This window comes from Manis javanica, chromosome 13 (assembly GCF_040802235.1).
Source record: "Manis javanica isolate MJ-LG chromosome 13, MJ_LKY, whole genome shotgun sequence".
In the NCBI taxonomy this organism is placed as follows: Eukaryota; Metazoa; Chordata; class Mammalia; order Pholidota; family Manidae; genus Manis; species Manis javanica.
The window spans coordinates 30,711,010-30,725,271 of NC_133168.1; the positions used below are offsets into that span (position 1 = coordinate 30,711,010).

Sequence of the window (14,262 nt, forward strand, 5' to 3'; positions counted from 1 at the left end):
CATCAAGAGTCAGGAAAAAGAACTAATAAAACTTAGCTAAACCCTAACAGCAGACCATTCCGGAATAGTAAGAGATTCAATGTCTAAACTTAGAGAGAGGCTAGATCAAAGGAAGAGAGAGCGAGAGGCCAGCCAAGGGCTATTTGAATCCTGGTTTACTAAATCCCCATGGTTTACAACCTGGCAGGGCCCTTGCTTATTTTCATACTGCTCCTCACTTTAGGTCCCTGTATCTTAAACCAGCTAATAGCCTTTGTTAGGGAAAGAGTGAGTGCTGTTCAGGTGCTAATGCTGAGACCGCAGTATCATTCACTCACACAGCAGGAAGAAACAAACATTCCATGATTGGAATGGTCAAAAGAAAGTGGGGAAATGTAAGCATTAGTAAGATTAGTAAATTAGCATAAGCATAGCCATCTTAGAAACCTAGAAACCATTTTCTGAGGGTGTAACTCAGGAAGAAAGAAAAAAAAAAAAACTGGGCCTGGGTAAGGCCTTGAAAAACAAGTTAATCATGAGCACCGGGTGGTGGGCAGCTGTGACCCTTGGTCAGCTAACCTTGGTCAGTTAATCTTACATACCAAGCTTATCATGCAGAACCTCCCTAACCATTGAGGAGTAGTCTTATCCTGCCCTTGCTTAACCCCAGGATGTATGTCTTGCAAGAATAATGTATAGTTGTGGAAAATTACTATGAGTTAAGTGCTTTGAAAATGCTATATAAACCCTTGGCTCCGAGTGCTCGGGGTCCTTGTTGAGACCCGCTGCGTCGGGTTGACACTTGGACCCCAGCTAGCTGGCTGAATAAAGACTTTGCTTGAATTTACATCTCTATGCCTTTGTAGTTTGTTCTCTGGAGAAGCCTCGCAAGCCCGGACCCTAACACTGTCACCAAGCATAATGTGGCCAAATGTAACCACTTTCTTCCTTGCTCCAGGTAGTATGGAGAACTTGCCAGAATTCAAGGAGCAGCTTAGATATACTGTTAGCTGTGTTGTACTTTCTCTTCCTCTTTTAGTTTCAATTTTTGAATATTGTAATAAAAACAATCTTTTTAGCTCTTCTTATTGGGTCATGTGACTGAAAAAAAGCAGACTGATAAACTAAGAAATATACTCTATATTTGGTGCTCTTGATAAAAATAGAAGAAAATCTCTTTTGGGCTGGATGTTGAAGTGTTTCATAAAAAGTCTGTCCTATTTGGAACTTTCTGTCTTACATAAACAGTTTTCATTTTACAAATGAATTCAGTAGAAGACACCTTTAAATAGCAGCTTCCTGAGTTCATTATAGATTGCTAACTGTTTTGATATTGATAATGAAGAAAAGGAAATTTGGGAAATAAAGATTACTGATCATTGAAAGTTACTTGGAAATGAGTTAACAGTAATCTGAAGTTATAATGTAACTCAGTATATGAATATGGTTTGAATTGAAAATCTGAATTTATATCACAAACATGTGTATTGTCTACAGCGATGCAAAAGTTCTGATCTAAAGTCTTGTCTAAAGTTTTGATCACACAGTCCTAACTCCCCACTTGTGTCCCTTGTCCAAATAAATATACGAAGGGATTTAACCAATCAAGATAATGAATGGGTGACCAGATCTGCAAAATATTCAAAGTGACCAACATGGAGAGAGTTATCTGCCATAAAATAGGGAACTTTGAAGAGGTATCATTAACAGAATAAAAAATTGTTTCATGAGATTTGATAACTTAATAATGACACGATTGAGAAAATACATTGCAAATTTTCAAGGAGAATAAAATATTTATGTCATTTCATCATGAAGACCTGCATATTCTGGTCTGCACATCACAAGAAACAAAAGCAATGCATAGACATGGCAACATTTATTCAGAAATATTTTACTATTAATATTTTGATTCTTTACTTTTGATATTCGAATTTTTTTCTAAGGAGTATTTTCAAGACTACACTTATATATAATTAGACTTATATAATAAATTAATTATAGTAGAGGATCTTAGCATTTTTTATTGTCTGTGTTTATCCAGAAAAACATAAAATAATAGCTGTTTTGTTGTAATTAGTTAACTATTCTGCATTTGAAAAACAAATGCACTTATTTTCTATATATATATTGTCTCTAACAAAAAGGAAAATGCACAGACTTGAGATTAATGTTTTTGATAAAATTACATGAAGTTTTTAGTTTCAAACTTGGCTTTGTTTTTAAGTGGTAGTTAGAAGTTAGCTAGATAATGGACTTTCAACCTCGGTTAATTCTCAGTTATCTTTAGAAATGAGTTCATTACATCAGAGATGAGTAATATTTAGTGAAATTCTTAGTCAATTCGATTGTCTTTAAGAGAGACTCATAAGATTCAAAATTGAGTAAAATGATTTCTCTTTTATTTTTTCTCCCTCTCCCACCCTTGGATGTGCTTGCTTCAGCAGATGCAAACACTAGTGTTGGGGAGAGTTTCCTCTCATACAGTCATGGGGCTCGTCCTCAATACAGCAGACTTATAGACTGCAAACTACAAGCCAGTGCTTTGTGGTACCCTCTCCTGATTCTCACAGGGCCAACCATTGCTACACAGGAAAATTTTAAAGCATTTTCTAAACTTTCCAGGACAGATTAATGTGCAATGTAGTTGTAGTGTTAAACATATTTTATGGCATTATCTCCTTAAAAATTGGTGTTTATGGTAAGTTCCTCTTAACTAGCCTACTTGAATACCAAGAATATCCACCAAATGTTTTACTATATGGAAGGTTTTTAAAACCATAATTTATTTAAAAATATCCAGTCTTTGATTTCTTTATACTTTAACTCTGAGCAGGAACTATTTATATATTATTTGGTTCAAATATCATTTGTTCTTTAATCCTAGAATTTTGGAATCTCTATGTACAGAAATACTGTATGAAAGAGGGCAGCAGCTATAAATCAGAAGGAGGATAGGAAAGTGAAAATACTTACTAGAATTTGCCCTTGTTTGCAGTTCTCTGGCTTGATTAAAGAGGTTCTCACTTTCATCTTTATGGTAAATGACTTGAGTATCAATCCCACTCACAGCCTACAAAGGAATTGAGTGGAGGGAATAAGAATGACAGCAGAAGAAAGCAACTTTTCGTGGATATAGGATTTAAATGACACAGTTTATATGCTAAACAGAAAGCAAAATTCATATAGTTTCATTTTCATAGCCCAAAATCTGGGTCAAGTGTGAACATGAAAAAATAATGTTCTTGGCATTTTCAAGGTAAATGTTTTTCAAGGATAATCCAGTAAACCTTGAACAGTGCCTACCAAGACATCACTAAAGTGCTTATTGTGCAGAAGCCTCTCAAAAAATAATTTTTGAGTTGAAGAAAATCTGAATGTATGCATAAAGCATCTTCTCTATCAGCAGGAAGTAGTTTTAAACATGTTTTGTTCAGTGACTGGTAGCTTAAAAATGCTGTCAAAAAAACTGGCGTTTGTGACTGGAAAATGGCACATCTTGAAGACCTTGCACTAGTCAAACCTTTGTGCATAAATAAATGAGCTTTTCTTAATTCTTCTTACCTTTCTTCCATTTGCATTACATTGGAAGCTCAAGACATGACATTAGAAACAGAAAAATCAAAACTGGGGAAAGGCAACATATAAATGAACTTTAATATAGCATAATACTCACATCATAAATTCGGTCAGTGATGTTCAAAGCCACTTCCGCTGTTTCATTGGCTTCATTAATATAACTGATAATATTTTCATAGACATTTGAAGCATCCAAAGCCTTCTGTACCAATCCATTCATATCTGAACTGTGCAAATTCCTGTTAATGAACAAACTTGTCATTATTTCTCCTCTTTACATCCTTGAGAAATGGGCCCATTTTTAGGGTTTGAGTTGAATACTTCTGGAACCCCAGTGACTTCTTTCCTGTTATTCAAGGTGACCTGGTTTGGCAAAGATTTTTCTGAACTGCCTTTCCTAAGGGCATATCTTCTTTGTATTCCTCTGCCTTTGGTGCCCCCAAGATTTCATCCCATTTTGGCTCCATGGAAGCTGCCTGCCTGGCAATGGCCACAGGAAAAGGGAATGGTGATTTCAAAACAGCACTCTGGGCCTCTTCAGGTAAGGGTCTATGTGGTGCAGGTCAGGAATGAGCCGATGATTATCCCCCTAACTGCTTACCAAATCAGCATGGCTATGCCTTTTCCATAAAAGAAACCAAGGCTCTCAGAGAGAGGGTTTAACCTCGACATGGTGTTAGGAATTAGCTGGTGTCACTATTTTTTCAACCCTATTTTCCTCTTTTGTTCACTTTATATAACAGATCATATTTTCCTGAAAAGGGGGAAAAATTGGTGAGAATGTGTGACATCTTGATTTGGCTGAAGGTTACATGAGTGAATACATATATCAAAATTCATTGAACTGTACACTAAGATTTGTGTATTTTATTAGACATTTAAAAATGGAGGAGAGTAACATGTACTGAGCATCTTTGTGGCCAGCCCTACTCCATATATTACTCTTTAATTCTTACCACACCCACAGCATAGACATTGTTATTCCTTTTCATATAAGGAAACAGGGCTCCAGGAGAGGTGCATAACATGCTCAGGGCACATGTTGTTACGGTTTGTTCTCATTCTGAGGATCATGTGCCTCTGTTACATAAAAAGGCCCACTCACACCCATTCCCACCCTTGCTCTACACACCATGTTCTCTGCCTTTGCCCCTTGCTGGCTTCCTAATGGTCATTTAACATTTAGTGAGTACCCATTATACACTGGGCACTCTCACACAGGGGCCTATCATGGTATATGCCTCAGAGGATTGATGTGAGGTACAGCAAGGGTAAAATATGTGAAGTGCTTGGTACTGTGCCTTGGCATCAGTAAGTATCAAGGTTTATTATTATGCCTAAACTATTTCCTGAATTGCAATTTCAAACTATATATGTATCCACACAAATAATTCATATTATTAGCTAAGCCTCCATAGTACAAATTCCACTCCCCACTTCTACAGTTAACCCTGAATCTTTTGTCTCAGTTTTTATCAGTTTTAAATCCAGCAGTTCCATATTTTTTCCTCAGTTCTAAACATTGATGATTAATATCACTTTATTCATTAGTAATTTCCAGAAGACTGACCCAGTGTATGACATTCCAGATCCCACTGGCTCATCTGTTCAAACCTCCCTGACCAACTGAGTTCAGTTAGTTGTTTCTCAGTTTCCTCCATCCAGTTCAGTCCCTGTCTTAGAGTAAGCAGTTAGATAGACACGAGCAGGAGGGGAGAAAGAAGGGCAGCAGACCACCCAGTCCCCACCTGGACACCAACCGGTTTCCCTTAGACCGATTCTTTTTGTGTTTCAGAACAAACTGACAAGCAAGAGTTTGGGTCACTGGGACCTTCCTGATTTTAGAGCATATGCACCTAAGGAAGACCTTGCCCTAATGACCCTGAGGCCATTACAATACCACTTACACTGCCGTTTTGGCCCCACTGTGGGTATCGCTTAGACACTCATAAGAGAAATGACCAACACAAACTCTCCCAAAGAGACTGAAGGATAAGAAACAAGACAGATTCAAAAGATAGTGAAAATGTAAAAAGGGGAGGGAGGAAACCAAATAAACCTCCATAAAAGACACAGTGTAACACCAGTCAGCAGCTACCCACCCTTGGGGTCAGCCCCCTCCTGTCTCTGAAGCAAACTTTCCTTTTGCTCTACTAAGAAAACCTCTGAGGCTTTAACTCTTTGTTGGTCTCTTGACTAATTCTTTCCTTTAAGAATACAAGAACAGAGAAATTCCACAATCCACCATCTGGTAACATCTGTCTGCAGTCCTAGGCTCAGAACAACTACTTCCTCTGTATTTCCTTAGCTGCTTCCTTCCCTTTTGCCCGAGTTCACCATCCTTCTGGCACCTCTGCATCAGGGCTGACTTACCTATTGGGCATAATAGAAGCTCACAGAGATGTTTAATTTTTTTAAATCAGAAGAAAAATGAGGATAATAATGATCATATTAGTCTATATATAAATGCAGTTATGACATATAATTTTAAATTTTTTTATGGAGGAAGGGGCCCACTGAGGCAAAAGTACCTAAGACCTGTGAAAGGCATAATGCAGCCCCATTCTGCAGAGGTAATTATAGTCCTAATATTTGCTATTTGTTTCTCCCCACAACCCCTTCTTCTTAGAAATGGCCCAGAGAGTAAAACCTAAGAAAGTTTTAAGAGAAAGGGATGAAAGGGATGAAAATGTTATGAATATTTATTAATATGTAAAAAATTTGCTGGCTAGATTGTAAAAAGATATTACCAAAAAGCTTGAAACAAAGCTTTTATTACTGTATTTTCATTACTGGGCACAAAACAGGTACTACATCAATATATAAAATAAAAAAGTGCTCTTGAAATGAAGCTTCTTAATGAATTATGTTTACCTCTGTTTGAAGTACAAGTGAATCACTGGATACACCAGATGGGTGTTGAAGAAAATTCACATTTCAAAGGGAAGACATACCATTTTGGGTTTTTCTCTGAATATGTTTAGCTGGAAATATCCTAAATGTAAAAGGAACTTCTGGATGATTGATATTTCTGATTATGTTTCATGCAAAGCATGGGGTAGCTTCTTTAGAATCATTCTAGAACACCATTTGTTGCAGGGAGGCATTTAGAGAAGGCATCTGAGATTCCAGTCAACAGATATGATGAAGAGAGCCATAGGCTGAATCTTGAAAATGACACTCTACCAATGCAGTGTATTACCAGAAGCAGTACTGTATCCAAGTTCTATTTTACTGGCTTGATCAAAAGCACATTTCCTGGGAGTATGATACTGAGTTGGATGTAACACCAGCATTCATACCTGTACTTCACTTGCCATCTATTTCTCTGTCTCCCTGTCTCTGTTTTTGTTTCTCTCTCCCTTTCTCTCTCAGTTCTCAGGAGGTCTTGATGGACATTTGAAAGGTTTCAGGAAGCAAAAGGTGATTTAAGCTTTGAAGAGAAGGTGGTACTAGTTCTTATTTTATCTGTGACCTTTACTGATCCTTGTTTCTAACTGACAGCTTTGTAGTATTTGTCTATAATTATCTCATTATTTACTTATTATTTCAGGGTCATGAACTCAATTTCAATCTTTCAGTACATTTCAATTAACATTAATTGAATGTCCAATGGGAGCATGACTATCTTCTAGGTGCTGTAAGGAAAACTGTCAATTGATTTTCTCTTAACAGGTGTTGAAATCAAACAGTTCCTGCTGGGCACTGTAGAGTATCCAGAGTGTTTACTAGAAGTCAGTTCTATTGCTAACTTCCAACCAACTTTACCTAAGATACTTTATATGGAAAGCTAATGCTGTTTAGGGAATAAAGATTGGTAGATGGTAGATTGAGAACTTGTAGAGGAACCTGACTTACATGCCTTAGGCCATCCTATTAATAGCTGTGGAACAGAACTATCCCCACAATATAAGTCTCTAATCTGACAGAGTTTTTAAAATTGAAAAACTGTTTCCTCAAAGCAATTGCAATAAACAATGATTAGCTTTCAGACTGACCATCCAACCAAACAAGACACAAGCAAACCCAATCCTAAAAGCAACCTGCTGGTGTTATATCCCAGTAACTCTGGCATTTGGAACTGGATAAAAATAAGTTATTCAGTCTATGTATATATTTGCATTTCTAAAATCTGAATATTACCTGCTCAATTCATTAGCTTCTTGTTGAAGGTTCTGTGCATGGTCAACAGCTTCTTGTACTAAATCAGGGCTGAGGTTACTTAGGTTGTACAGTTTTCCTTGTAGTTCATTTTTGGCTCCATCGATTTCAGCATAAATCCCTGATGCATTCTAAAGAAAATATTTTTTTTAATGAATGGAATTTAGAATAACTGAAAATCTTTTTCCCAGGGAGCACCAAAAGATAATCTCTATTATTTCTTATTATGAAGTTCAGTTAATTTCAGGCTGGGTCTACATGAATCTAAAATACTGTAAGTATATATTAACATACTTTCCCTACATCTTTAACTCCTTCTCTGCTGATTGCTTCTCTGGCATTTAGACATGCTCTACCATCTCCCATATGAAAATAAAACAAAACTAAACAAAAACTTTCCACTATCCACACATCTCCCTAATGTTATCACCCTATTTTCTATTCCCTTCATATGAAATCCCCCCAAAAGATGTTTATGCATTTATTTTATCACTTTTTGGCTCACCCTTTTGACCTATTCCCGTCTGGTTTTTGCCTTAGTATTTCATTAAAGTGAAATTCACTTAATGATATTTAAGTTACTAAATCTAATGGGTATCACTGAGTTCTCATCTTATCTGACCTCTCAGCTGCATATCATGAAGTTGACTACTCTCTCCTTGAAACCCACTCTGTGACAGATCTCTCTTGGTTTTCAGTCCAACCATAGATGTATCATCCTGGCTAAAGATCACACAATCACACACATGGGTGCTTCTGCAAACCTCTGACTTTCAGTCTCTGCTGACCTTCAATGTGGAAAAGAAATTTGTTCTCCCACTCAAACAGAGACTCTAAACATGTCACCATTCTCAAGCCAATAGTATTGCCTTTCCTCATTTCCACCTGTTTCTAAACAGATCACTTTCTTTTCTTTATTTTTTAGAAGACATAAACTAGCAGCAGGGAACACTTTTTCTGCACCCCTGATGTTTCCTCCACATGAAAGGAGCTCAATTAGTGAAACTCCAGACCTCTCTACCCCTTTCTTAGCTTTACTTCTGAGAGGGGGCTGGTTTAATTCATTGGAAAATTTGGGGGGAATAACTGTACAAGCTCTTCTCAGCTTACCTTCTGCCTCTTGGGAACAAGCTGCTAGCAAAAATCTGCTTTCCTGTGTTCATCCATAAAGAAAGTTTTCCTGGGCAGAACCCCCACATGGATTCTGTAGTCCTGCTATCAGGATGGGCAGTGTTGCCTAATTCTGGGAACCCCACTTTCTAAGAGACCCAAAGTCATGTTCTCAGTTTAGCTGCATCAGAAATGGACATGATGTTTTTGGTCTTCATGTTAACTATTTTAATTACTTTTCAACTTTCTTAGAACTTGGGTGCTGAAAAGTGTGCTATTGTTGGTAGTCCTCTCAGAGACTCCAACACCAACTGATGGGAGTTTTCCTAACTCTCTGCTACCAGTCCCCAGCCCTCCCTAACCCAAACCCTATACACTCACTTACAGCTACATCTGTAAGTACATCTTCCTTATATATTAAGAGGAAAAAAATGTTCTTTCTCTGTATAAGGTAGGCTCCCCTGTTTTCTGTTCTTCTAACTGCTGGCTCTTCTCAGATATAAGCATGCCTTTTTATAAAGTTTTTATAAAGTTTCTCCCATTAAAAATAAACAAATAAACAAACAAAACCTATTCCTTGACTTTAGTTTCCCCTTCACCTTCTTGTCTTGCATTGATGTAGTGCAGTCCACAGAAATGGTTGCTGCTGAGGTCTTCAGTGTCAGATGACACATTGCCAGATCCGTTTGACACTTTCCCATCTTTATGGAATCTGTCTCTGGTTTGTGACAGTGTTGGTCACTGTCTTTGCCTTAAAACTCTTTGCCCTAGCTTCTGTGGCCCTGCTCTCTCCTGAGCCTCCTATCTCCCTGGCTAGGAAGAAGACCTCAGAGGCTGGTGCTCCGCAGGGCCTGACTAAGTCCTTTCTTCTCTGAGTCATCTAACTCCTTTAGTATTCTAATCCATTTTCAACCAGCCTGCAGGAATGGTGATTGTTTTACTAAACACATGTGATTGCCTTATTTTCCTTTTCAAAATCAGCCAATTGATTGTCAGGAACAAATCTAATTATTTACTGGCTTCATCTCTTGCCCTGTCTCTCTCACACCAATCTCTTCTCACACTCTGCACTGCAGTACATCTCACAATCCAAACTTGAGTAACTGAATTTTAATGCACTATATTTTTTTTCTGGGCCCTGTGGCTTTTCACATGATGTTTTCTCTGTTTGGAATAACTTTCCTTTCTTTTCTGTCTGATGCAGCTGGAAAAATTCTGTTCTTCTGTTCAAATTCAGCTCAAATATCATTTCCTTATGAAGCCTTCCTTAACCTCCCCAGGGTGAGTTTAGTGTCACTACGTATTTCTATTATCCACATATCACACCACTTTAATCATTTTACATGATTATTCTATGCACCAGATTACATAATCTTAAACCGCAGGAACTGTGTTTCTGGTTTATTTTTGTATTCCCAGGATGTAGCACAATTCCTAGCTAATGAAGTTTATTTTTATGGAGGGAGTATTAAGCCTCTACCCATTTCGTTGGTCATATGGTAAAAAATTCTTTGAAAAAATTTTATTATATTTAATTATATAAGCAGGAAAAATACCTTAGACATTCTACCTTTACTTAATAATTCATTCAACAAATGTATCTGCATCCCTACTATATGTCAGGTACTCTTTTAGGAAATAGAATACAAAGCTAAGAACACAATATATGCTCTCAAGGAGTTTACAATCTAGTGGGAAGATTCAGATAATAAACAAGTGATCAACTATGCAAACAAGCTAATTTCAGGGAGTCAAATGTATTTTGAATAAAATACAGTGGGATGGGCTTGGAGAATCATCTTACTCTAAGAGCCTCAGCTGGATTGTATGGTCTCAGGGAGAGGAGTTAGATGACTCAGAGAAGAAAGGACTTTTACACATCTAAGGCTTTTACACATCTGAGGCTTTTACACATCTACGAGGCTCAGCTGGATTGAATGTTCACAAGGACACCAGCCATTTGATGCTTTGGGGGCAGCAGGTGCAAAGGTCTGGAGGCAAGAAAAAGTATGGTGTGTTTGAAAAACAAAGAGGAATGGAAGAGAATGGGAAATGAAATCAGAGGTGGGTTTGAGCCAGTTCGCTTAGGAATACATAGACTACGGCAAAAAAGCTTTTCTCACTGGAGGTTTTAAGTGGGAGAAATAATATGATCTGATTATATATATATATGTATGTATATTTCTTTGTTATCATTAATCTATACATGAAGAACATTATGTTTACTAGGGTCTCCCCTTCACCAAATCCCACCCACAAACCCCATTTTACAGTCACTGTCCATCAGTGCAGCAAGATGTTGTAGAATCACTAGTTGTCTTCTCTGTGCTGCACAGCCCCCTCATTCCCTCCCCCACATTATACATGCTAATCATAACACCCCCTTTCTTCTTCCCCACCCTTATCCCTCCCTTCCCTCCCATTCTCCCAAGTCCCTTTGCCTTTGGTAACTGTTAGTCCATTCTTGGGTTCTCTGATTCTGCTGCTGTTTTATTCCTTCAGTTTTTCTTTGTTCTTATACTCCACATATGAGTGAAATCATTTGGTACTTGTATTTCTCCACCTGGTTTATTTCATTGAGCATAATACCCTCCATCCATGTTGTTGCAAAGGGTAGGATTTGTTTTCTTCTTATGGCTGAATAATATGCCATTGTGTATATGTACCACATCTTCTTTATCCATTCATCTACTGATGGACACTTAGGTTGCTTCCATTTCTTGGCTATTGTAAATAGTGCTGCGATAAACATAGGGGTGCATCTGTCTTTTTCAAACTGGGCTGCTGCATTTTTAGGGTAAATTCCTAGAAGTAGAATTCCTGGGTCAAATGGTATGTCTGTTTTGAGCATTTTGAGGTACCTCCATACTGCTTTCCACAATGGTTGAACTAATTTACATTCCCACCAGCAGTGTAGGAGGGTTCCCCTTTCTCTACAACCTCGCCAACATTTGTTGTTGTTTGTATTTTTGATGGTAAACATCCTTACTGGTGTGAGGTGATATCTCATTGTAGTTTTAATTTGCATTTCTCTGATAACTAGCGATGTGAAGCATCTTTTCATGTGTGTGTTGAGCATCTGAAATTCTTCTTTGGAGAGCTGTCTGCTCAGCTCCTCTGCCAATTTTTTAATTGGATTATTTGCTCTTTGTTGGTTGAAGTGTGTGAGCACTTTATATATTTTGGATGTCAACCCTTTATTGGATCTATCATTTATGAATATATTCTCCCATACTGTGGGGTACCTTTTTGTTCTATTGATGGTGTCCTTAGCTGTACAGAAGCTTTTCAGCTTGATGTAGTCCCACTTGTTCATTTTTGCTTCTGTTTTCCTTGCCCAGGGAGATATGTTCTTGAAGAAGTCACTCATGTTTATGTCCAAGAGATTTTTGCCTATGTATTTCTCTAAGAGTTTTATGATTTCATGACTTACATTCAGGTCTTTGATCCATTTAGAATTTACTTTGTGTATGGGGTTGGACAGTGATTCAGTTTCATTCTCTTACATGTAGCTGTCCAGTTTTACCAGCACCATCTGCTGAAGAGACTGTCATTTCCCCATTGTAGGTCCATGGCTCCTTTATGGTATATTAATTGACCATATATGTTTGGGTTAATGTCTGGAGTCTCCATTCTGTTCCACTGGTCTGTGATTCTGTTCTTGGGCCAGTACCAAATTCTCTTGATTACTGTGGCTTTGTAGTAGAGCTTGAATTTGGGGAGTGAGATCCCCCCCACCACTTTATTCTTCCTTCTCAGGATTGCTTTGGCTATTCGGAGTCTTTGGTGTTTCCATATGAATTTTTTAACTGTTTGTTCCAGTTCATTGAAGAATGTTGTTGGTAATTTGATAGGGATTGCATCAAATATGTATATTGCTTTGGGCAGGATGGCCATTTTGACAATATTATTTCTTCCTAGCCTAGAGCATGGGATGAGTTTCCATTTGTTAGTGTTCTCTTTAATTTCTCTTAAGAGTGTCTTATAGTTTTCAGGGTATAGGTCTTTCACTTCCTTGGTTAGGTATATTCCTAGGTATTTTATTCTTTTGATGCAATTGTGAATGGAATTGTTTTCCTTATTTCTCTTTCTATTGGTTCATTGTTAGTGGATAGGAAAGCCACAGATTTCTGTGTGTTAATTTTGTATCCTGCAACTTCGCTGTATTCCGATATCAGTTCCAGTAGTTTTGGAGTGGAGTCTTTAGGGTTTTTTATGTACAATATCATGTCATCTGCAAATAGTGACAGTTTGACTTCTTCTTTACCAGTCTGGATTCCTTTTATTTCTTTGTTTTGTCTAATTGCTGTGGCTAGGACCTCCAGTACTATGTTAAATAACAGTGGTTAGAATGGACATCCCTGTCTTGTTCCTGATCTCAGAGGAAAAGCTTTCAGCTTCTCGTTGTTCAGTATATTAGCTGTGGGTTTAGCATATATGGCCTTTATTATGTTGAGGTACTTGCCCTCTATACCCATTTTGCTGAAAGTTTTTATCATTAATGGATGTTGAATTTTGTCGAATGCTTCTTCAGCATCTATGGAGACGATCATGCGGTTTTTATCCTTCTTTTTGTTGATGTGGTGGATGATGTCGATGGATTTTCGAATGTTGTACCACCCTTGCATCCCTGGGATGAATCCCACTTGGTCATGGTGTATGATCCTTTTGATATGTTTTTGAATTCAGTTTGCTAATATTTTATTGAGTATTTTTGCATTTACATTCATCAGGGATATTGGTCTATAAATTTCTTGCTTGGTGGGGTCTTTGCTTGGTTTTGGTATTAGGGTGATGTTGACTTCATAGAATGAGTCTGGGAGTATTCCCTCGTCTTCTATTTTTGGGAAAACTTTAAGGAAAATGGGTATTTTGTCTCCTCTGTATGTCTGATAAAATTCTGAGGTAAATCCATCTAGCCTGGTGGTTTTGTTCTTGTGTAGATTTTAGATTACCACTTCAATTTATTTGCTCGTAGTTTGTTTGTTTAAATTTTGTGTTTCTTCCTTGGTCAGTGTTGGAAGATTGTATTTTTCTAGAAAATTTTCCATTTCTTCTAGGTTTTCCAGCTTGTTAGCATATAGGTTTTCATAGTAGTTTCTAATAATTCTTTGTATTTCTATGGAGTCTGTCGTGATTTTTCCTTTCTCATTTCTGATTCTGTTGATGTGTGTTGATTTTCTTTTTCTCTTAATAAGTTTGGCTAGAGGCTTACCTAATTTGTTTATTTTCTCAATGAACCAGCTCTTGGTTTCATTGATTTTTTTCTATTGTTTTATTCTTCTCTATTTTGTTTATTTCTTCTGTGATCTTTATTATGTCCCTCTTCTGCTGATCTTAGGCCTCATTTGTTCTTCTATTTCCAATTTCGATAATTGTGACATTAGACTATTCATTTGGGATTGTTCTTTCTTCTTTAAATATGCCTGGATT

General features: G+C 37.4%; 1 protein-coding gene across 3 annotated transcripts in view; it reads right to left on the reverse strand.

The window, feature by feature from the left end:
- Positions 1-14,262, reverse strand: part of LAMA4 (laminin subunit alpha 4) — a 211,375-nt gene that overhangs the window by 53,411 nt on the left and 143,702 nt on the right. For all 3 annotated transcript variants that reach the window (XM_073219431.1, XM_073219430.1, XM_073219429.1), the window contains 3 exons: positions 7,702-7,850; positions 3,656-3,797; positions 2,956-3,052 (listed from right to left, as the gene is read on the reverse strand). In XM_073219431.1, the coding sequence (XP_073075532.1) occupies positions 2,956-3,052; positions 3,656-3,797; positions 7,702-7,850 (388 nt within the window). The remainder of the gene's footprint in view (positions 1-2,955; positions 3,053-3,655; positions 3,798-7,701; positions 7,851-14,262) is intronic.